The sequence below is a fragment of the Rhinolophus ferrumequinum genome, chromosome 12 (genome assembly GCF_004115265.2).
Source record: "Rhinolophus ferrumequinum isolate MPI-CBG mRhiFer1 chromosome 12, mRhiFer1_v1.p, whole genome shotgun sequence".
NCBI classification, from domain to species: Eukaryota; Metazoa; Chordata; class Mammalia; order Chiroptera; family Rhinolophidae; genus Rhinolophus; species Rhinolophus ferrumequinum.
The window spans coordinates 33,123,436-33,146,343 of NC_046295.1; the positions used below are offsets into that span (position 1 = coordinate 33,123,436).

General features: G+C 40.2%; 1 protein-coding gene across 1 annotated transcript in view; it reads left to right on the forward strand.

The window, feature by feature from the left end:
* Nucleotides 1–21,284, forward strand: part of LOC117031516 (histone-arginine methyltransferase CARM1-like) — a 223,458-nt gene extending 202,174 nt beyond the window's left edge. The window contains exons 8-13 of the mRNA XM_033122012.1: nt 605–686; nt 2,203–2,288; nt 4,760–4,849; nt 6,565–6,702; nt 16,959–17,048; nt 20,717–21,284. Of these exons, the coding sequence (XP_032977903.1) occupies nt 605–686; nt 2,203–2,288; nt 4,760–4,849; nt 6,565–6,702; nt 16,959–17,048; nt 20,717–20,726 (496 nt within the window). The 3' untranslated portion in view covers nt 20,727–21,284. The remainder of the gene's footprint in view (nt 1–604; nt 687–2,202; nt 2,289–4,759; nt 4,850–6,564; nt 6,703–16,958; nt 17,049–20,716) is intronic.
* The last annotated feature ends 1,624 nt before the right edge of the window (nt 21,285–22,908 follow it).

The following is a 22,908-nucleotide window of genomic DNA, read 5'->3' on the forward strand; positions in this document are numbered from 1 at the left end:
GGACTGTGACGGGCCTGCTCCAGTGCAGACTGGACACAGCCGTCACTCACTTGTCACTCTGCCTGGTGTGTGTCAGCCACGACAGCCAATGCCATCATGAGAGTGCAGGCCAGTGGCTACAGAAGAACAGAAAAGGGAAATCTGCTTCCTAAAACCATGGGAGTGTCCACAGGCTTTGGAGATCTAAAGTCACGCTCTGGGTGGGGATAATGAGAGGGCCCAGGAGTTACATGTTGGGACCTGGACAGCGTGTTAAAGCAGTTGGCCATCTTGGTGTGTGAGGTCAAGTGTGGGAGCCCAGAGGCCTTCCTGCCCCCAAACATCTTTCTCAGTGACCTCCCCACAAGTACTTTCCTTTGCCTCAACTACCTCCGCCCTTCTCTCTGTCCCCACCCCAGGTCAAGTAGAGTTCTGCAGATTCTGAGAAAAAATTTCCTTCTCTACCACTCACTATTGGCCAGTCACCCTTCACATGTTCTCATACGCGCTCCAGGCCTAACGTAGGGGATCTGGCGGGAGCTCTGCGGCACGTTACACCTGTACTGGCCTTGGGGACTCTGGTGAGGGACAAGACGCACGGTGATTCTTTGTGTAATTATTTCAGGTACCAGCAGTGCTTCTATGGGGTCAACCTGTCCAGTCTTCGGGGTGCTGCAGTGGATGAATACTTCAGGCAGCCAATAGTAGTAAGTGTGCCCACTTACAGGCTTTCGCCCCGTGTGTTTATCTGTTGATGCATTCGCTCATTCATGAACCTGAAATACACTGTACTGCCAGGCAGTGTGCTAAGCCATCACAGAAGAGCACTGTGGGTTCAAGTCCTCCAGCTCTGACCTCCTACTCAGTTAAGAAAATTCTCTGGGTGGCCAGATGGCTCAGTTGGTTAGAGCAGGAGCTCTCAACAACAAGGTTGCTGGTTCAATTCCCGAATGGGATGGTGGGCTGTGCCCCCTGCAACTAAAGATTGAAAATGGCAAATGGACTTGGAGCTGAGCTGCGCCCTCCACAACTAGACTGAAGGACAATGACTTGGAGCTGATGAGCCCTGGAGAAACACACTGTTCCCCAATATTCCCCAATAAAAAAAAATCTGTTAATTAAAAAAAAAAGAAAAGAAAATTCTTAGAGAATGATACTGTTGAAAGCAAGGAGATTTGGGAACTGTCTTTCAATAGTAACTTCTAATTCTCCTGCTGTTCAGATCCATGCATACACTCAATGCATACACTCAACCCTCATACGTGTTCAATAATTCACATCCTCCCCTTGCTTCTAGTGGCCTAAGGTGTAATTGAAAAGGAAGCATTGTAAATAAATAGCTTAGAACAGGAACTTAGCTGTCAAACAGATTTGGGTTTCAGTTGGGGCCCCATCTAGCTGTGTGACTTTGGACAACTTTAAGTTTGTATTATCTGAAACGTTTTCAGATGTAAGTAAACGGAAACCTGACTCAAACTGGCTTAAGCTAAAATTGAATTATTGGCCCTCAAAAATTGCAAAACCTGGAGCTAGAGCTTTCTTCGTGGACCTGATGTAGCAGTTCAAACAATGTCACCAAGGTCTGATTTTTCTATCCTCATCACTTATATCTCCATTTCCTCTGATTCAACTCTGTTAAAAGACAAGATTTCCCCCTCGTGGTAGCAAGATGGCTATGGAAACTCCAAGCTCAGATTCTTACAACTCTAAGTCCCACAAGACAGGCTGCCTTTTCCTAATAGCTTGGGCAAAAGCCCTAGAATTAGTTTAGATAGAGCCTGATTGTCTTACCTTGGGTCAGGTGCCCATCTGTGAACCAATCACTGTCTTCTGGGGGAAAAGTAATGCTCTAATTGGCCAACCTGGAAACACATGCCACACCTGGAACTCAGTTCCTATGGAACTCAGTTCAGGGTGAACTAAGTTCCTATGGAACTTCTGGGAATGTGGAAAAGACATAAATTCTGGATGGTCAAAAGGCACCAAATGCCTGCTCCAGAGAATTGATATAACCTGGTAAAGCACAAAACACTTAGTGGTTGGCATATAGTAACCACCAAATAAATGTTCGCTTTTATTATTAATATTATTCTTATTAAGCTCATGCCTTCTAAATTCTAACTCCTATTGACTTCAAATTTCAGGAGGAAGGCTAGACTGAAATCGTGCTTGAGTTCAATTTATGCTGACAGAAAGATAACATCTTTGTGTTCTTTTCCCAAGGACACATTTGACGTTAGGATTTTGATGGCTCGATCAGTCAAGTACACAGTAAATTTTATGGACGCAGAAGAGGCAGATCTCCACAGGTTTGTGCCAGCCAATGTTGCTCTGGATTTTTAAATCCCTTCTCCACCTCTCCTGTCCCTAAAAGTTCAGTGCAGCGTTTTACTGCTCACACAGGGAAGAGATTTTAGGTGCGAGTCACACATGGGAATGGTACATCAGTCCTAGTTTCATTTGTTGCAAAATAAGGATAATTGTGCTTCCTTCATAGGATGGTTTTAAGAATTGAATGAGAAAAATTAAATAGTAATAGGTTGTACTTATATAGCCAGACACTGTTCTGAGCCCTTTATATGATGACTCAGTTAATACTTACAACAACCCTATGTAAATAGTGCTATTGTTGTTCCTGTTTTGCCGATGAAAAATATGAGGCAGAGTAGAACAGTAAATTGCATAAGGTCACAGAATTAATGTGTTGTGCGAGCTAGGATTTGAACTGTTCAGAAGGCTTCAGAGTCCGTGCTTTGTAACTGCTCACCCAGGCCAGTGCCTGAAATAAAAACAAGAAGATCTACAGCTTGTTGAGTGCGTCCTACACACTACGTACTGTGCTAAGTACTTTACAGGTGTCGACTTATTTTCAAAGAAGACACTCAATCAATGTTAGTGTTTTCCCTTTCCCTCCACTTGAAGAGACTCTGCAATGAAGACTCGTTTCTCAGATGGTGCTGTGATTCCTCTTTGGATGACATTTTACTAGTATTTTTCCCTTTTCTCCGTGAGAAGATCAATATTCATGTATTTTTCTAGGTAAGAAATTTAAGACCCACCCAGGTTACAATGTGCTTGGACCACTGATGAAGCAAGGGACAGACTTTGGAAGATGAAGCTAGCTAACTCAAACCGTCATCTATCTTGAGATCACAATGCACAGTGGATGTTGTATCAGTCAGGGTAGGCTAGAACACGCTGCAATAACAAAAAGAAACGTCAATGGCTTATGACAAGTCAGGTGTCCTCCTCCCCTACACTATTTACCCATTGGGCACCAGTGTTACCTCTGCACAGTATGACTCACCCCAGCAATCAAACTGGTGCGGCAGTCTCTGTCTGGAATGATCCGATTACTGAATAAAAAGAAGGAACATGGCAGAGTATGTACTGGCAATACAATCTTGTGCCTGGAAACGACTCAACTCACTACTGTTCACATTTAATTGGTGAAAGTAAATCATGTGGCAGTGCCTAAGCTCAAGTGAGTGGATAAATGCAATCCTACTATATGCTCAGAGCAAGTGAACTGGCGTGTGGGAACAACTCTAATAACTACTACAGGTCCAGTCAAAATTGACTTCAATTGGTTTCATTTGCTGCTCTCAGCTACCTCCTGAGTCCCAGGGGATTTTTGAAAAGTCTGTGTTGGCTTTCCAGGGATGTCTGCTCATTTGTGCATTGACTCAACACATGTGTATTGACATCCTATGGTGCGTGCACAGGTACAAAGAGTAGTTTTCTAAAGTCTACTCTTGAGGAGCTAGTTCATAGTCCACTTAGGGGAGTGCCAAAAAATGGGAGGAAATAATTACAATGCGATACCAACAAATTCAATATGACAAGTACAATGGAAAACTCTAGAAATGCTCTGACTGCTGCAGGGTGGGAGAAGTTATTAGGCCTTTGGGGTCACCAGAAATGCAGATAATATACAGCCTACTTTGAAAATCTCTAGAGCACTTTCTAAAATAAGTCTTTTTGGAGTGATACAGCCCCAATGATGGACGCATAATATCACCTTTTAATTGTGAAACACTTTAAAGTTTGCAAAGCACTCTCATATACATTTTTTTCTCATTTGACATTCACAAGAACCTTGAGAAGGGAGTAGGAGAGAGATTTTGTCACCCTTCAACGAATGAAAAAACTGAGGTTGAGAGAATTTAAGTGCCTTTTCAAGGTTCCACAGCTAAAGCAGGTCCAGCATCTAGATTTTGTTTGATCTTTTCCAAAATTCTTTCTATTTCCATTTCTTCTGCATTTGCCATACTCCATAGCTGCTTCTGCGTGATTTTTGCTATAGCTGGTGGGAAGTTAAATTGCCTCCCTAAAAAATAAATGAACTATGACAATGACCTTCTGAGCTTGATGTTTCCTTGTGATCCACTTCCTTTTTCAGAGGCCTGAACAGCCCTTGCATTTGAACAGCTGTGTAGGGGATCTGCCACAGCCCATGTTTTGGCTCCTTGAAGGATGGTTGTCAACTGTGTCCTGAGTCGCCCTCCTCTTCAGTAGTCAGTCCCAGCTCCAGAAGCTACACTCGCCCGGTGGCGTTCTGGGTCATTGTAGCACAGTGCTGTGGTCCTTGCTAGATTTTGTCAAGAAGCAACATTCTCCAATGTGCATTGTCACCCTAGCATTAATCACGCTGAGAAGCTTGCTGCCAAAGCAGAAGTGCTGAAGCGACAAACAAAATATTTTGTGAATGTTCCTTCCCACTGATGTTAACAAAAGAATAACTCCAAGTGTTTCTTCTTTCTTTTTTGTTTCCTTGCAGAGTAGAAATCCCCTTTGTGTTTCAGATGGTGCAGTCTGGCCTCATCCACGGCCTGGCCTTCTGGTTTGACGTGGCCTTTGTTGGATCTCTGTAGGTATCATCCCCCTTCTTTACCCACTTTAGCCCATGCTGCCCTCTACTATTTGTAGTCATACCTGTAAAGTTTTTAAAAAATATTTTCAACAACAACCCCCTTGTTCTTTTCCAGAATAGCCCTTCCTTGGTTTCCATCACACCTGGCTATAGAACCTCCTATGTCTGGGTTAATACCTGAAGTCATACTTTCCCCCATTTTAAATCACAGCCGTTCGTTTTACAGTCTAAAATTCTTTTCTAATGATCAGGCTGGCAGGTGTTACGAATGCTAATTGCAACATTAGGTAACTTCTCCATCCATGTGCTCCTTCTTTCCTTACTGCAAAGGTTTGAAAGTTACTGGGCTTTAAAAGAGAAGAAAGACCACCTACAAGGTGTCTGTTAAGGTTTGGTGCTCCTTGGAAGGGCTGAGCCACTCCCACGACCCCAAATCTCTGCTCTCCTCCTGACTTTCCTGCTTTCTTCCCAGACTTCCTCATGTGTTCCAACTAGCAGAGAGATTTGACCTGAGTCATGTGACCAGGCAAAAGGAAAACTTTTACAGTACACTCTCCTCCACTCCTTATAAAAACATCCAGGCTCATCTTTGTACCTGCTGAAAAAGAAGTGTCCATGGGTCTGTGGTAAAGCTCAGGGGGTTTGGGGGTGCTCAGGATAGGAGGGGATTCCTGGAAGCCTTGTCTGGGCTGACAATCAGAGAGAAAGAAAATGGTCTGCAAGTCATCCTACAACCACAGAAGCGTGTTTGTTCAAAGAATCCATACATTTTTTTCCTCAGACTTTTCCCCAGTAAAATCCCAAAGTAAATGAATTTGGTCCTGCAAAGGTAAGGGAGATAAGCGTAGAGTAGGCTAATTCCAGGGGGAAATTTATTTGAAGTTAAATGCTTTATGTTAAAAAGCTGGAGGTAATTTGCATTCTACTCCAAATATAGCTGGTTTATATTAAAAGTGGTTTATATTACTTAGTAGTTAAATTATATAACCACCCCCCCAAAACAATCTTCAAGTGCAAGTATACCCTCTAGAAATTCACCCCAGGTTTAATGTGCACCTTACTCCCCATAGGCCAACAACCATTGCGGAACTCCAGGTCAGGTGAGCTCAGTGTTCAAAGCACAACAAGGTGTTCTTCATATAAAATGAAGAACCTTGATTTAAACACTCCCACACGCACCAACGCACACAGGATGTCTGAGCTGGAAAGGCAGTAGAGGCCGTGTGCCCAGTAGTTTTTCTTGGTTCTAGAGCCTCATCAGGACCCCTGAACAGGTTGGCATGAGACAGTCGGAGAGCAGACTCCAGACTTCTCACCCTGGCAGACCTTTCAAACACATCAGCTCCCAATTTCACTCTGTTACTCGCTGGGTTTCTCCTGAACTTTGACTCAGAAATACCATTGATAGCATGGCCAAATCCATGGGTTTGGAGCCTGGCTCTCCCCTTGTCCTCTGGGTGATGTTGGGCAAGTCCTTTGACCTCTCTGGGCTTAGTCCATAGGATTGTTCTGTAGATTTAATGGGCTAATATACATAAAGCTCTTGGAGTAGTACCCAGCACATAATAACTGCTCAATAAATCGATGTATCATTACCTTAAAAGGGTTCCATGAGTCAAAGGCAATGAAAATTATCAACCTAAATCCCCAGTCCAATCCATTAATACAGGCCTGGAACGCAATTGGTTTTCAACTCTTCTCTTGGTCTACAGGGTAACGGTATGGCTGTCAACAGCCCCAACCGAGCCCCTGACCCACTGGTATCAGGTGCGGTGCCTTCTTCAGACCCCTCTCTTTGCCAAGGAAGGAGAGACCCTCTCTGGAAAAGTGCTGTTTGTGGCCAATAAACGGTAAGCAGGGAAGTACAGACATGACCTCCCCCTCTGCTCACAGGGCACTGACGGGTGTGAGCAGGAGGAAACCGGCAGGCTCCTGAGACTCCAGCACCGAGGAGCGGAAAGGCCCGCTGAGTTTGCATAGGTGCCCTCCGCTACAGAGCCTGCAGGGCACATGTCACCCATGCACTGAGTGTGGCAAGGAAATAGGGCCTCGGGTAACTCAAGGGCAGTGTTCTGCACCCGACCATGGAGGGAGAAAGGACATCCATCAGCTCACGGGGTGCTTGCCAAGGGCTTCCGTTACCAAGGGCTGTAAGTCCCGTGTCAGATGCCTGGCCTTACTCCCATCTGTCTAGCCACACACCCCCAATTTAGTGCAGTAAAACTGATCTGCCCTACAGGGGCGGCGTGTGGTGTGTCACGCAGGACTGGCTGCTTCCCTCTGGTAATGGATTTCACGAGGTCTCTGCAGCAATGACTTTGATTTATCTCATTTGTAAAATGCTCTAGTTGCTCTCACCTGGTTGGAGCTTCTCCCGGGTGCATGAGAGGAGAGAGGAGAAGCAGAGTGGTTCAAGGACTCTTGGGATATGAAGGGGACTCAGAGGTCATCTCATTCGACTTTCTTCCCTCTCCCCCACCTCCCACCCTTCTTTGGGCCCGTGCTTGAACACTCCAGTAACAGAGTGCTCACCACGTCACAAATCAACCCTTCCATTTTTAAGGTCTTTATTTCTTTAATTACCAAAAACCTAACATGTTTGGTAATTACATATAAAATCAAAACTACAAAAGTGTCGAGAGTCCACCCACACTCTCACCCTTTACCCCACTCCCCAGATGTGACCCCCTTGGTCCATATCCTTTCAGGAGATTTGCTGAGCAGTCTGCAACTTGAGTTTTCACTTAGTAAGTCCTGCATCTGTACGGATAGATCTGCTTTGTTCTTCTAATAGATGCGTAATAGTGGAGGGCATGGATATACCTTAATGTCTTTTTTTTTTAATTAAAATTTATTGAGGTGACAATTGTCAACAAAACTACATAGGTTTCAAGTGTATAGTTCTGTAATATAATCCATCATCTATGTATTGCATTATGTGTTCACACCCAGAGGCAGTTCTCCTTCCATCACCATATATTTGATCCCTTTTACCCTCTACCCATCTACCATCCTCCTCCCCCCTTACCTTCTGGTAACCACTAAACTGTTGTCTGTGTCTATGAGTTTTTGTTTCTTTATTTGTTTGTCTTGTTCCTGTGTTGCTGTCAGTTTTATATTCCACATATGAGTGAAGTCATATGGTTCTCAACTTTTTCTGTCTGATTTATGTCACTTAGCATAATAATCTCAAGATCCATCCATGTTGTCGCACATGGCAGTGTTTCATCTTTCTTGTGGCAGAGTAGTATTCCATGGTGTACATTTACCAAATCTACTTTATCCAGTCATCTATCAAAGGACACTTTGGTTGTTTCCCTGTCTTGGCCTCTGTAAATAACACTGCAATGAGCACGGGAGTACATATATATATTTACGAATAAATTTTTTCAGATTTTTGGGTAGATACCAGGAGAGGGATTGCTGGGTCACATGGTAATTCTATTCCTAATTTTTTGAGGAACCTCCGTACTGTTTTCCACAGTGGCTGCACCAATCTGCATTCCAACAGTGTATGAGGGTTCCTTTTTAAATTCTCTGATTAATGATATTTAGGTTGCTTGCAATTTCTCTTTTTTTCCACTATTGCAAAAAAAATATGTGCTAAATATGCTTGAATACATAGGAGGCACAGTGCCAATATTTCTAAATGAGATGCCTAGAAATAAAAATGATGGATCAAAAGGTATGTATATGTTACAGTCTGACAGATACCGCCTTTCTCAGTGGTTGTGCCAGCTGCCACTCACACCAGCAATGGATAAGTGTGCTCATTCTCCTCTATTTCCCCTAAACTGGATGTGATCATTCTCTTTGGTTTTGGCCAATCTAATAGACCCAAAAATGATTTTTTAAAAGTTGCATCTGGTTCTTTTTGTTTGCATTTTTTGGCAAAGTTAGGTAACTTTTCATATGGTCATTGGCTATTGACGTCTTCTACTTTAGACATTACTAATTATGAAAAAATTATTCTTACTGTTGATTCAATATCTTCCTAAAAATTCTACTCAATGATTTTAGTTACATTTCTGAATTCAAAGTAAATAGATCTATTCCAACCTCCAAATGTCAGCTGTTCAAATATTTAGAGCGTGCTACAAAATATCCTCCTCATCTCTGTGTCTCCAGGCAGCATCCTCAGATCTTCCCTTCTATAAGAGTGATTTTGAAATAGTTTGAACTTGTAAGTCTACCCCTATGGAAGTACCCGGGTTATCAATGGCCCCTTTAAAATATTTCTCCAAAACTAGAAGCAGGACCGTGTATGTGTTCTGATAAGTGCTGGGTACAGAGTGAGAGTGACCACCGCTGTTCTGAGTACTGTACTTATAATAATGTAATTAAAGTTGAAATTAAGTTTGGAGGGCCATTTTACCTGAGCGTTTAGTCAATTAAAACCAAAAAAGTGCATTTTTATATGCTCTAGATATAAGATTTGTGTACCGTTGATTTTTGTCAACTTTGGTTCAAGTTTTTGTGTTTATTCCACTCATGCATTCATTCTGCTATATTTAGATCCTTACTAAAGCCAATGATTTGTTTTTTAAATTATTTTGTGTTGCATATTAGTGATTCTTAACATTTTGTATCATTCACAAATTTAATAGGCAAATTTTTATTTAAAAGGTATTAATCAGAAGGAGGCCAAGAATGCACTCTTCTTTCAAAATTTGCATAGCCTAATCCACACCCTTTGAATTTGGTCATGGAAGGTAGCTCAGAATTCACCCACCTGAACTCATATCCAGCCCACGTTCCTCCATCCAGGCCAGAAGAAAATGTAACACAACCTTTGTTGCATGAGCTCTCCAGATAAGCTTAATCTCTGTTTTCACCCTCATAGCCCAGTCCAGTAGCCATGCCAAAAAGGGAAATGAAGCTAACTGAACCTAGCTCCTTACAGTTTTTAAGAGAACTGTACTAGATCTGTAGTTATCATAACTTTCTATCTCCTAAAAGAGCTATTTAATTTTTTCATAGATAATATAGTCGCACTATTCACAATAAAAATGTATTATATAAAACGGTCTACAATGAAAAGTCTTTCTCCCAGTGCTGGTTTCCATTCGTGCCCCTTCTTCTGCATCATATAGCCACTGTTGCTGGTTCTTGCATATCCTCTCAGAGTTTCCTTCTGGATACAATGTATCGGTAGAAATAGGAATATATATACAATTTCCCCCTGCTCTTATACCTAAATGGTAACAGTCTATATCTGTTTTCTACATCCTGATTTTCTCACTTGACAGTACCTCTCAAAGGTATTTCCACAGCAACACACTGAGATCTTGCCCTTTCTCTTCTCTCATTACTGTATTTCTGCATTGTGGTCTTCCTTCATAAAGGTTATTGTTTCCCTCTTAGAGGTGAGGGCTTCAGTGTGGTTTTAAAAATGTATAAGAAAATATTTGCTCACATTTTTTATCTGTGCGATGGCATCATTTATCTGACACGTTTTCCATGTTAGTCAATTTTACTCCCGGTTTTCACTTTTTTTCCTAATAATATCTTTGTATTAATGTTATGGCTGTTCATCGTCCAATTAAGGGAGCATTACTTGACAGCAGTTTATAAGAAGTTCCTGTGGTTGTGAGAGATGTGATTGTCTTCGTGCTGTTTTTCTCAACTCACACTCTCTCTCCTGTGCTGCCACAGAATCATACTGCTTTCTGCAAAGATGGCTCCTCTGTGAGTCTTTAGGTCGTTTCTGTGTGTTCCAGTTCCAAGAGCATTTCTGCCAGGGAGCCTTACTCACCCAGTTCCTGCACAAGATGCTACAAACTAGGAGTGAAGCCTTTGCATTTCAGAAGATGCTCTTCACCTTCAGGGTATTCATTTTTATGAGCATTTTCTGAGTTGTGCTGCCCCTGGGCTCTCCTGCCCCTCTTTGCACTTCTGTCCTTTTTTTTTTTTTTTTCCCACATTGCTTACAACCAGTCTCGAGTGCTTTTGCAGCCCTTGCACAGAAGTTGGAGACTGCAGAATATGTCTTTCTCCTGATTTCACAGGAAATGAAGTCTGCAGTCTGTAGCATCTTTCTATTCTTATTTTTGGATGGCTTCCAGGAGGAAAAGTGGAAAGTGCTGACTTATACCATGCTGATCCTGAAAGTTACCACTTGCTTCCTAAATCCTTATAAACCATCTGTTTAATGACCAGTTTAAAAAAAAGAAGGAAAAAAAAAAAACTGTGCTCAGGAACAGTAGCCAACAGCTGCCTGAAGTTTTGAACTTTACCTTTCCTGCTTTGTGCAAACCAGTAGAATTCTTTTGCTTTCCAATACTTATATTTTAAACATACTGTAAGGCGTAATTAGGTAAATGAATTTAAATCATCTTTTTCTTCCATTGCTTTTTCCTAACATATCTTGGGATGCATGCTTATCAGTCATACTTTTTCTGCCCTTCCTTCCTTCACTCCCCTGATAGGTAAGAAGGAAGCAAAGCATTTACCTCAGACCCCCTTCCTCATCACTCCCAGGGCTCCCACAGCCCTCCAAGCCTTATTATTTCAGCAGCGCTGTTATTTGACTACACGTGAGCTTCCTGAAAGAGGGCCTGGTGTATCCCTCCTCATTTAATACATTTCAGAGACAGCACAATGGTGTGGACTACCTGATGAAAATGACTACCTGATGAAAGAGTCATAAACTGGTGACCCCTCTCTTATTAAGAACTTAGTCTGGCACAATGGAAAGAAGACACTAAGATATCATGAGCAGGTGGTACTTTGCAGGAGGAAGAAAGGGAGGGAGGGAGGAAGTTTTTTATCTTGTGTAGCAAACGAGGCCAGGTTTTGGAGTCTGATGTTTCCTGGGTCTGTCTAGTCTCTCCTGCATACTGATTAGTGCTTGAGTGATCTCGGGCAAGTTAAAGGATCTCTCTAGCACCCCAGTTTCTTGACCTCATCATCTGTAAAAGTAGAATTTATAATAATTGTTTCATAGGCTTTTGCAAATATTAAAGGAGAGAAAATAGTATATTAATTAACACATGGTAGGTCCACATTTAATGTTACTTCCATTTCGTCTTCCCTTATTCTCTTTCTTACTATTTTTGTGTCTCATCAGATATTTTTGTTTTAAAATTGTTGTTTTCCTTGGTATTTTCTACGAACTTCAGCACTTCCTGAATGTCAGTGTTTTCCCGCTGTTTTTTTCAGTAAGATGCTACCTCTTTGTTCTGTCTTGGATGGGATCTCCCCCTTCCTTATTGTCAAAAAATCTTTTAAACTCTGACCTCCTGGGGGAACTCCCTGTGCAACCACACAGACGTGACAGTGACTGCCCTTTTCTTCTCCGCCAGGACCGTTTATGATTGTACTGTTAGCATTTTATTTTTGACAGCCTCCCATCATTCTTGAGCTGTCACTCATTTTATTGCTTTGGACACTAAAATAGAACTCGTCTTTTTTATGAACTTTATGAAATGTATGTCCCTTAAGTTCACAGAAGTGGTCTCCAAAGTTGTTTGATCATGTGTACCTATGATAGAAACACTTTATGTATGTGCCCCCTCCGCGGTATACAAATATTTCTTTTTTAATTATGTGTATATATACAGTAATAATAATAGAAAATATAAAACTAAGCTCTCGATAGACAGATAGATAGGCATATATTATATAAATATATTATGTATACACATACACACATGCATTGACATGTATGTATACACATATAGACACTCGCATAATGCATATTTCATGAGACAAAAATAGAAATTTAAAAAACGATTTGAAAAAACAAATATAGGCTGCTTGTTAGATCTAGCTCGGGGACTCATGCTGTGCCAAACCACTTTGAAGCATCGATTATAATTTGGAGATTCCTATGAAGGACTGCTGTACCCAGGTTTGCCAGGGGATGTGGTTTGTAGAGAGTTTTGGGGTTTATGGAACTAGAAGAAATGCCAGTCAAAGAATTAAAGCTTTTGGAAGTTTCAAGGGCCGCTCCTAATGGTCATCGTTAAACTGACCTACCTGGGCCCTCACTGAGGACGAAGCCTCTCATTAGCTCTATATTTGGACAGCTGCGTCAGACGGAACCATTGTGCGCTATTAGGCCCGGTGAAGTTGTATGTGCTGGTGCCGCTTTAAGTGACATTTCTTTGTTCTACAGTGTTAACCAAGGTTTTCCTAGCTCCGGCCCATGTGTGCATCACATGGTTGGTATTTACTTAGAAATGTACCACATTATTTAAGATACAATCAGAATCTTACCTTTGTAAAACCTGAGAAACTGGGTGAACACTGACAGATATCTTAACTCTTGGCTGCTGATTTAGAATCCAGCATCTAGTGAATTCACTAGTGTTCAACATATATTTGGTAAACAACTGTATTAGTTTCCTAGGGCTGCTGTAACAAATTGCCACAAACCTGGTGGCTTAAAACAACAGAAACTTATTTTCTCACAGTTCTGGAGGCCAGCAATCTGAAATCAAGGTGTCAGCAGGGCCATATTCCCTCTGAAGGCTCCAGGGAAGAAGCTTCTTTGTGTCTTTCAGCTTCTAATGGCGCCTGGTAACCGCTGGTATTCCTTTTAGCTCCTTGTAGTTCATTGTAACTCACTCCAGTCTCTGCCTCTGTCTTCACTTAGCCTTCTCTGTGTGTTTCTCTATATGTCCTCTCCCTTTTTTATAGGGACATCCATCATTGGATTTGGGGCCCACCCTAATCCAGGAGGACCTCATTTAAACTTCATGACTTGTGCAAAGACCTATTTCCAAATAAGACCACATTCACAGGTACTAGGGGTTAGGATTTGAACATATATTTTTGGCAGGATACAATTCAATCCACGGTAAGAGCTAACTGAAAAACTTAAAAATAACTTCCATATTTTCTTCCACACCCCAGTGTATTGTCCCATATCCTCTCAAATCCCTTTGAAGAATACTGGTCTATGCTTGCTGACGTTCTTATACCTTCCTTTATCTATCAAAAAATCCACAAGTGACTTGGGCCATTTTTCTCCCGTGCTTCTTGCCACTTCTGTGTCTCCAACCCATTCTTCTTGGCTAGTCAGCCCTAAGCTTAGCTCACTATTGGATCTTCTGTTTTATCTAAGATGAAATTGTCATGAATTACCACATTCTTTGGACAGACGTGTCCTGCATATGCTGTTCCCAAGTTTCCAGTTCTTCTTGAATATTACAAAGGAAATACTGGTATACATTTGGTATACAAAATGTTGGTATACTAGAGCGATGATTTTGTATTCAAACCTTAAGCCTTAGTACATCCCCACTATGTCACCTGTTCTGTCTCCTTATGATTTTAAATGACTAAGTCTGGCAAAGAGCTAGAGTTTGTTTATTTGTTTGTTTGTTTGTTTTAATACACATTGCCAAGTAAGTGGTTCAAAAGGATGAATAGTTATTTAAGATGCTGTAGTCATAGTCTTAGAAGATTACCCATTATTGGCTATTTAATTATTGCACATTAATTCTGGGGTTTGCAGTTGTCTTCCTGAGTATCTTGGCACTAGCATGACAGTGATACTGCGTTAGAAAAGCTCATTCTTTTCCTGAAATTTGAGGTGAGGACACATTCTCCCAAATCAGTGAACCTGATCCTCCCCGCCACATCTACCTCACTCCCTAACCCCCGACCCACCATGGAGGGCTTTGAGAACAAATCTCAAATTGTCATCGACCAAGCTGAGTCATGACATGACATGACATGACATGACATGACATGAGGTGCCATGACATGACGTTCTTTTTCCCTTCCTTTGGGGGAGATAGGACTTTGATCAGGGGTAAAGAAGAGGAGTGCGTTGTGAAAAGTGACTATAAAGTGACAACGTTACATATAGTATTTGCTGAAGACCCTATAGCAAGAATTTACTGACTATTTTTTCCCAAGAACAACAGGAGCCATTCAGTTGTGACAAACTGGACTCATATGCATCCATAAACACATTTGCAGGTACCTCGGAGTACTCAATTTCCGCTTTAAGTTGTATGTATATTATTTGTTTCAAAAGTTGTTAAGAAGGTGTCTCTCATTTGGCAAAGTGATTTCTTTACCAAGCGGTTCTCTCAGCCTTTCTGTGATTCCAGCAAGGATTGCACCCCCCCTTATGAGCTCATTGTGTCAATGGCCAGCCCCCCTCAAATCTGCCATCAAGCATCACAAATGCAGGAAACGACTAGATATAGGCCTCCTGGAAAAAGCATTTTAAAACAAAGAAGTTCTGAGTCCATTCGATGAATTGAAATAGGATCAAAGGACATAATTGACTTCTCTTAAATGTATGGCTGTGTTTTCCCGTTACTTTGGTTGGCCCAGTAAAATCTAGAACGCGAGTTACTGGTGTCACAAGGTCTGACATTATATTGAAGCCTACCCAGGTGACTACTGGCGGTGACAGGGTGGGAGGGGAGTGGAGGAAAGCATATCACTAATTTCTGGAATTTAAAAAAGAAGCCTAGTAATAAGGAAATCCAAATTTAAATAATCAATAATATTTTACCTCCAAACATTTCAATATTAAGAATTGGAAAAGGCGCGGTAAAATGAACCCTTTCATACTTTGTCGGTGAGGAAGTAATTTGGTACACTTGCTGGAAGGAGTTTTAACAACAGGTGTTGGGAACCTTAAATATTATATATCTATGCGCTTTAGCTAGTGGTAAGAATTTATTGCAAGGAAATAATCACAGGTAGGACATAGAGATGCATTACAAGAATGTCCTGTGCAGCAGAATTTCTGTCATTAAACTAGATTGATGTAACTGTAAGTAATAATGTTATTATAAAACTAAAAACATTTAACAATGGGGAAGTACTAAATAGATCATATCATATCCATATATTATTATTGAAAAGCACATTTTCAAGAATTGTAGGATAAATGCTTATTCATGTGAAATAAAATGAGATATAAAGGTATTTTTAACGCCATTTTCCTGAAAATTTGCATCTATAAATACGTAGAGGGAAAAAAACGTAGACAGGAAATATACTATAACTGCAATGTTAGCTGAATCTTTGTCTATTGGTATTATGGATTTTATATCTTTTTCTTATTTTCCCATTTTTCAACAGTGAATATGTAACACATAATCAGAAGAAATACATATATTCTTGTGAATGACTAATAAAAATCCCACAAACATGTCCCTTCAAAATTAATCATCAATAATATGTCATATTACTCGTTCTTATCAGCCATTTCCTCTCACTGTAATTGCATGAGCCTGAATCTGGGGCCTCTTAAGATCAATCACATTTGTTAGCTGTTTTACATCAGTGTGAGGTTTTTTTTTTTTTTTTTTTTTTTTTTTTTTTTTTTTTTTTAATTTATTGGGGTGACAATTGTTAGTAAAATTACATAGATTTCAGGTGCGCAATTCTGTATCACATCATCCATAAATCACACTGTGTGTTCACCACCCAGAGTCAGCTCCCCTTCCATCACCATACATTTGATCCCCCTCATCCTCATCCCCCCCCCCCCAACCCCTTTACCTTCTGGTAACCACCAAATTACGTTCCCCAGATTAATTTTCAAGCCCGTGGCCATCCTATGGTCACCGACTGCCCTCTAATCCCCTCACCCTCCCCCCCACCCCCCACCCCTCCCACCCATCTAGCAACCCTCAGTTTTTCCTCATTGTCTCCCAAACTGTTTCTGATTAGTTCATTCACTTATTCTTTTCTTTAGAATCTGCAAATAAGTGAGATCATATGGTACTTAACTTAGGCAATCCTTTCATGATTACGATTGTTTGGGTACATCCGTGATGACCTATAAAGTGTTTCTGTTACTTAAAGCTATTTCTGTCATTGATATTGGTAAAGCTTTCTTTTGTGGGAAAAAAAAAAATTCACTTTGGCCAACCAGGGGTACCATTACTTTTACAATTTTTAGATCAAGAAATTATAGCTATCAGACTCTCCTAACAAATAAGCAAGGCCTTTAATTGCCTCTACTAATATTAACAGCATCCATATAAATACACTCAGACATATATAAAAATATGTACTCTTAAAACCCTCATGAAGTGAGTACGTATAGAAGATGGCCTAATGCATGTGAATAGCTAATCAACCTTGTGAGATCAGTTTTTGTTTCTGTTTTGTTTTTGCCATACAGACAGAGCTATGACATTCAGATCACGGCGCTGGTAAACCAGACGGGCTTCAGATCTGGGAACATCCTCGATTTAAAGAATCCTTTCTTTAGGTAGGAAATGTTCTCATCCCTTTCACACCTCTGTACATAAAATCTCAATTGACCGTATAACCAGGTAAAGAGGTTCAGAATAATTCCATCTTTCCTAAGAGGAGAAAAAGCATCTACTTTTCCTCTCTAAGAAGTCTTGGATCCTGATATGGAGTCGAATATTTTTTTGTTGTATTAAACAAAATTCAATATATAACAATCTGGTCCTGAAATAAAGAGCCCTAGGGAGTCCCACAAAGTGAATTCTCATTATAGTGCTGAGCTATAACGAGTTGTGTGACCTCAGGCAAAGTCACTTTTCTTCTGGCATTTGGTTTTCTCATCTGCAAAATGTGAAGTTTAGGATGATCTCCTGTGACCTTCATTCAACATGGGATGATTTTCTGTAGTAGTTATTCCAATATATACATCTAAAACATGAGTCCATTTAAAGTATATTTTTGAGACATTTTTTTGAGATCATGTAAGCCAGGACAGACCTGTCTTCAGAAGCCGTGCAGATTTTGTGTGATACAAACAATTTGCTGCAATGAGATGGCTACAACAAATATTTCTGGAAAAACTTCCCACCGTTACACCTATTCATTATGAGCTAATTAAAAATCTGCACATGACATCAGTCACACAAATAAAACCACTGGACACCATCGCTCTACTTTCTTAATAAAAAGAGGCTTTTCTCTCATATTATGATGTCTCCCTAAGGCTTTTACTCAAAGCATTATGTTTCTGTCGCATTGAAAAGTTTGAAGAGAAGCAGAAACTCAGTAAACCGAACCAAAAATTCTTTGGCAAAATTGGGAAAATGAAATTTTGAACTTGAAAGTAGTGGGGCAGATAGAGCTGCAATTGTGTATGTTGTGTGCCAGTTGTCACACATGATACAACTCTGAAATCCATTGCCAATTAGGTATGTGGATCTTATCTTTAATTCTAGGGGGAAGGAAGAATCCTCACTCCCACCCATCCTTTACACAGTCCTGCCATGTAAAATAAAGGACAAAGGTTTTAGCCTCAGAGAGAATAGGCTGATGACTCACTAGTACTATTTAAGCTGTCTAGGCCTTAATTTTCTCATCTGTAAAATGGGATAAACAACACAAGCCTCACTGGGAGATTCCAAGGATTCCCATACCACGTCCCAGTACTGAACAGGCCACATGATTAGCACTTAATAAATGCTAGTCTCCTTTCTTCCTCCCTTTTCTTCCTGTTCTCTATTCTCCAATTCTCTCAATAAGGTAAATAGATAATGATTTGTATAGTTCATGCCAAACAGAATCATTTGGGTTTCGGAAAAGCAAGTGGATTTTTGGAGGATTTTTGAAAACTCACCTTTTGAATGCAAGAACCACGTAAACTAGTAACACCTGAGTCCCACTTCCATTTCATCTTCCAAGAACAAGGTTTTTACCATCAAACCACCTAGAGAGGGCCTTGGTCTTGGCCTCGGCCAGCCCCTGCTTTGTATGGTGGCAGAAATACAGTGGCCACAGGGATATAGTGAGAGCTTGTCAAAGGTCTAGTGATACCCAAGATGGCCATGGCCCTGTCAAAACACACGAACTGTTGAGAGAAGAGCAGATGACTTTCCTTTTCACTTTTTCTCTCCCTCAGCAGCAAGTCTGATTGACATATTTACTTAAACAGATAAGGGTGTTTAAAAATGTGACTCCCCTGAAAAAGATAAACAGAGTAATATCTACCCGATTTCAAGGCTGAGTATAAAGCTACAGTAATCGAGGAAATGTGGTACTGATGAAAGGATGGCATATAGATGGAAGGCATGGAATACAGATCACAAACAGACCCAAACATGTATGTCAATTTTCAAAAAAGTTGGGAAGACAATTCAATGGAGAAGTGATAGTCTCAAAATTGGTGCTGGAATGACTGGATATCAGTATGCAATAAAACATGAACTTTCATCCATATTCTACCCCATCTATGAAAATTAGCTCAAAAGAGATGATAGATTGAAATGGTAACACCTAACAATATAAAAATTTTAGGAAGAAAACATAGAAGAAAATCTTTGTGACCTGGAATCAGACAAAGATTTCTTAAATATGATGTCAGAAATAATTCATGAAAAGAGAAAAATAATGAGTTGTACTTTATCAAAATTAAAAACTTAGGATCTTTGAAAGACATTAAGAGAGTGAAAAAGTAAGCCACAAACTGGGTGAAAATATTTGGACATCACATTTGAAAATCTGTAAAAAACTAATATCCAGGCTATAAAAAAGAATTAGTGATATAATACTCTCAAAAAAGCCCAATAATATAAAAAACAATTTTTTTAAAAAAAGGCAAAAGATTTGACCACTTTATCAATAAAATGTAATAGCAAATAAGTACATGAGATGTTCAACATCCTTAGTCATTAGGGAAACACAAGATGAAATCATAATGACATACCATTGCACGCCTATTAGAATGGCTAAAATTAAAATTCTGACAATTTCTGGCACATGCTGGTGAAGATGTGGAGCTGCTGGAACTCTCATTCATTGCTGATAGAAATATAAAATGGTACTTATGTAGTTAAATGTTCACTTACCATATGACCCAGTGATCCCACGCCTTGGTAATTATACAAGTGACATGAAAATTGTATTTAAATGTTTATTGCAACTTTATCTGTAATCACCAAAAAATTGGAAACAACTAGTGTCTTTCAACTGGAGAATGAATAAACAAACTGGGCTCTATCCATACAATGGAATGTTTTTCAGTAATAAATAGGAATGAAGTACTGATACATATAATAATACAGTTGAATCTCAAGTACATTATGTTAAGTGAAAGAATCCAAACTCAAAAGGCTACAGATTATATGATTCCTTTATTTGACATTCTGAAAAAGGCAACACTATAGGTACAGAAAACAGATCAGAGCTGGGGTTGGGGGAAGGGTTAAGTATAAAGCGGGATGGGTACATTTTTTAGGACAATGGAACTTTCCATATCTTGATTGTCATGGTGGCAGTATATGGCTGTGTGAATTTGTCAAAACTTGCAGAACTGTACAAAGAAAAGGATGAATTTTACTGTATGTATGTAAAAGAAAACTTTTTCAAGTACATAAAATTTGCCAAAAAAAAAAAAGAAAAAAGAAAAAAAAAAGGACTACACAAAGGGATGGCAGAAAATAAACCGAATGATACGCTAGGCAGTGGCAAGGCCAGGGATGGGAAATGGGTGTTATTTATATTGGGTGATCTGGGCGGCCTCTCCAAAGAGGGGTTCGCTGAGTGGAGACTTAAATGTCAGGAAGCAGAGCAGATGGGCAAGCAGAGCCTCCTGGAAGAGAACAGTGAGGGCAAAGTGAGCCTATTGAATAGCAGAAAGAGAGAAATAAGTTGATGCTTCGCCTTTGCTATAAACTTTAAAAAGAAAAAGTTCTTTCAGGGAACAAAAGTCTAGATCATCATCTCAGATCTGAATTTAGGCTATGCATAATCAAACTTACTAAATATAGTGAGTAAATATAGATCTAAGAGTGCCCATAAAAACTCCAGGGAAGGGCGTGGGATTAGGAAGAGGGAAGGGGAGGAGACAAAGAGGGAAGGAAAGGACAGGAACACGAAACTGGCTTGCCTGCCTCTTTGATCTTGGTAAAACTTATTACTTTTGGTGTCACAGAATCACCTTCTCTGTTTTAGGTTTGCTTAGAAGATAGTCACAAGCCAATCAATAAGTAAAATGAAGGCCTAAGAAGTCCCTCGACATCCAAGCGTATATTTCATGTGCCTAACATGCATTCTACATTTTAAAAGGATATTTAGGTTTATTTAAATTCTTCTTTTTTTTTTTTTAATTCTAACTCTCAAATGTGCATCCTAATTTTGTTGACAAGTCTATTTTTTGGTGCTTCTTAAACTGGCTCTTTATAGCTTTCTGCATGTAGCTGAAGAATCTTTTTTTTTTTTTGAATTTTTCGTTTCTCTTTATTTGTATTATTATTTTAGTAAAGCCATCAGAATTGCTTCAATTTCTGAAGTATTTAGAAAAGCAAGTTAACAAAACCCTACCTCATGTTTATATGTATGCATATGTGTGATAAGACATAAGAGCATGTTAGGAGTGATCTATTTGCAATTTTAATCTGACTGCTTTTGCAAATATTTTCAACAAATCAGTAGCTAGCTCCTAACTCAGCAACGTGTTAAAGATTTTTTGCCTTATTCATGTAATGGAATGATATGATATCGGGAATGTTCTTCATTGCAATATTTGATGACTCTGTACATAGTTAAGAAAATAAAGATGGAACCTTTGTCAGTTCTCTTAGGTTTACAATAAAAATGTACAGCGTAAGATACCAGTGGGGCCTCTCCTTTAAGACATTTGTTATATGTCACATGTCAAATGGTGATGAAAGATGATCTTTCCAAAGAGCAAGTTTTCCCCTGGCCCCAAAAACCTTATAAAAATGGATGTCACATCAGCACGACAATCTAATGAAACTCAACAGGCAACCTGCTCACTCTGTCAGGGGGACTGGAATAAATAGCAACTACATATTCTCATCAGTCAGTCAGTCACCCACAGCTTTCAGCTTTCCACTCTGATGCTTTCGCTCATTCTGGCCACTCAGTTTGAAATAGTCTTCCCCTTCTATCTACTCCAGCGATCTTACTCACATCACTTCAAGGCTCCGTTCCAATACACCCTCACCAGCATGCTTTGCTGACCACCTTTCACACTCACCAAAAGTACCCTCTCTCACCTTTGACGTGTCTCCTATCCCTCTCCTTATTAAATCCTTTTTTGCAGCATTTTGTCACTTCCTACCCTAAACACACACATGTCTTTCTCGTCTATTAACTAAATTCTTTGTGGGCTGGATCTGAGTCCGATTCATTTTTTTAATTTTTCACAGTGCCTGAGAGTACACCTAAAGCATCACAGGTACTCAATAACTGTACATTGATTAAAAAGATAAATTTATCCTGAAGTTAAGAGTAATTGGAATTATGGAATCAGGCCTGACAATGTTCTAACTGCCTTTCGAGCATGGTAGGCAGAAACTATGTAAACCCTGGCTTGTAGAAACACAACACGGCTGTCGCCACTGTCTAAACCCACACCCAGAGCAGACATTCATAATCAATCCCAGCTCTCTTTCCTGCTGAACCCTGACTTGGCCTCTCACTCCTTCTCAGCCTGATGCTCAAAAAAAACCATTATCAGTCTGTAGAAGTGGGCACAAAAGATGAAACCCATGACTTTTAAGGAGTCAAAAAATCAGTATTATTTCCCAGTCTTTGAGCAATCCGAAAGATCTGTAGTATTTATGAACGTGTGATTTGCCCCATGACTTTGTAGAGGTGGAGAGATCAGGAAAAGAGTTTGGCCAAGCCGCAGAAGCAGTACTGAATAATTTCCCTTTTTAGTGGGCAAGGAATTAGGGTGGGCTTCTTCAACTAGCTCTTCCAAGCCTTCCCCCAACTTACACAGTTAACATTTTTTAGTCCAAGGCCAGGAGAAAAGAATTCAAAAGGGAATATTTTTCATCACATGCCAAACTCTGGGGACAGAGAGAAGGAGTGACAGGCCTAAGCCCCTCTGCTCGTCCCTTGGGGTTTACCCCTTAGCCCACCACAGTATGATACTGGATAGAGGGGAGAACTGGGTTCTAACCTCTAAATAAGGGAGACCCCAGCCTCTAGACAAAGGCTTTTTTATCCTGATTGGCTGTTTTAAAAGAACGAGGAATAAAAATGGATCCTGATATAACAGCAAAAAAGAAAAAATGAAGCACAAATTTGATATCCCTGTGTGCTACAAGGTGGGTGTGGGGGAGTGAATGTCTTTTTGTCAATCATTGAGAAGATGCACCTCCATGTAATCA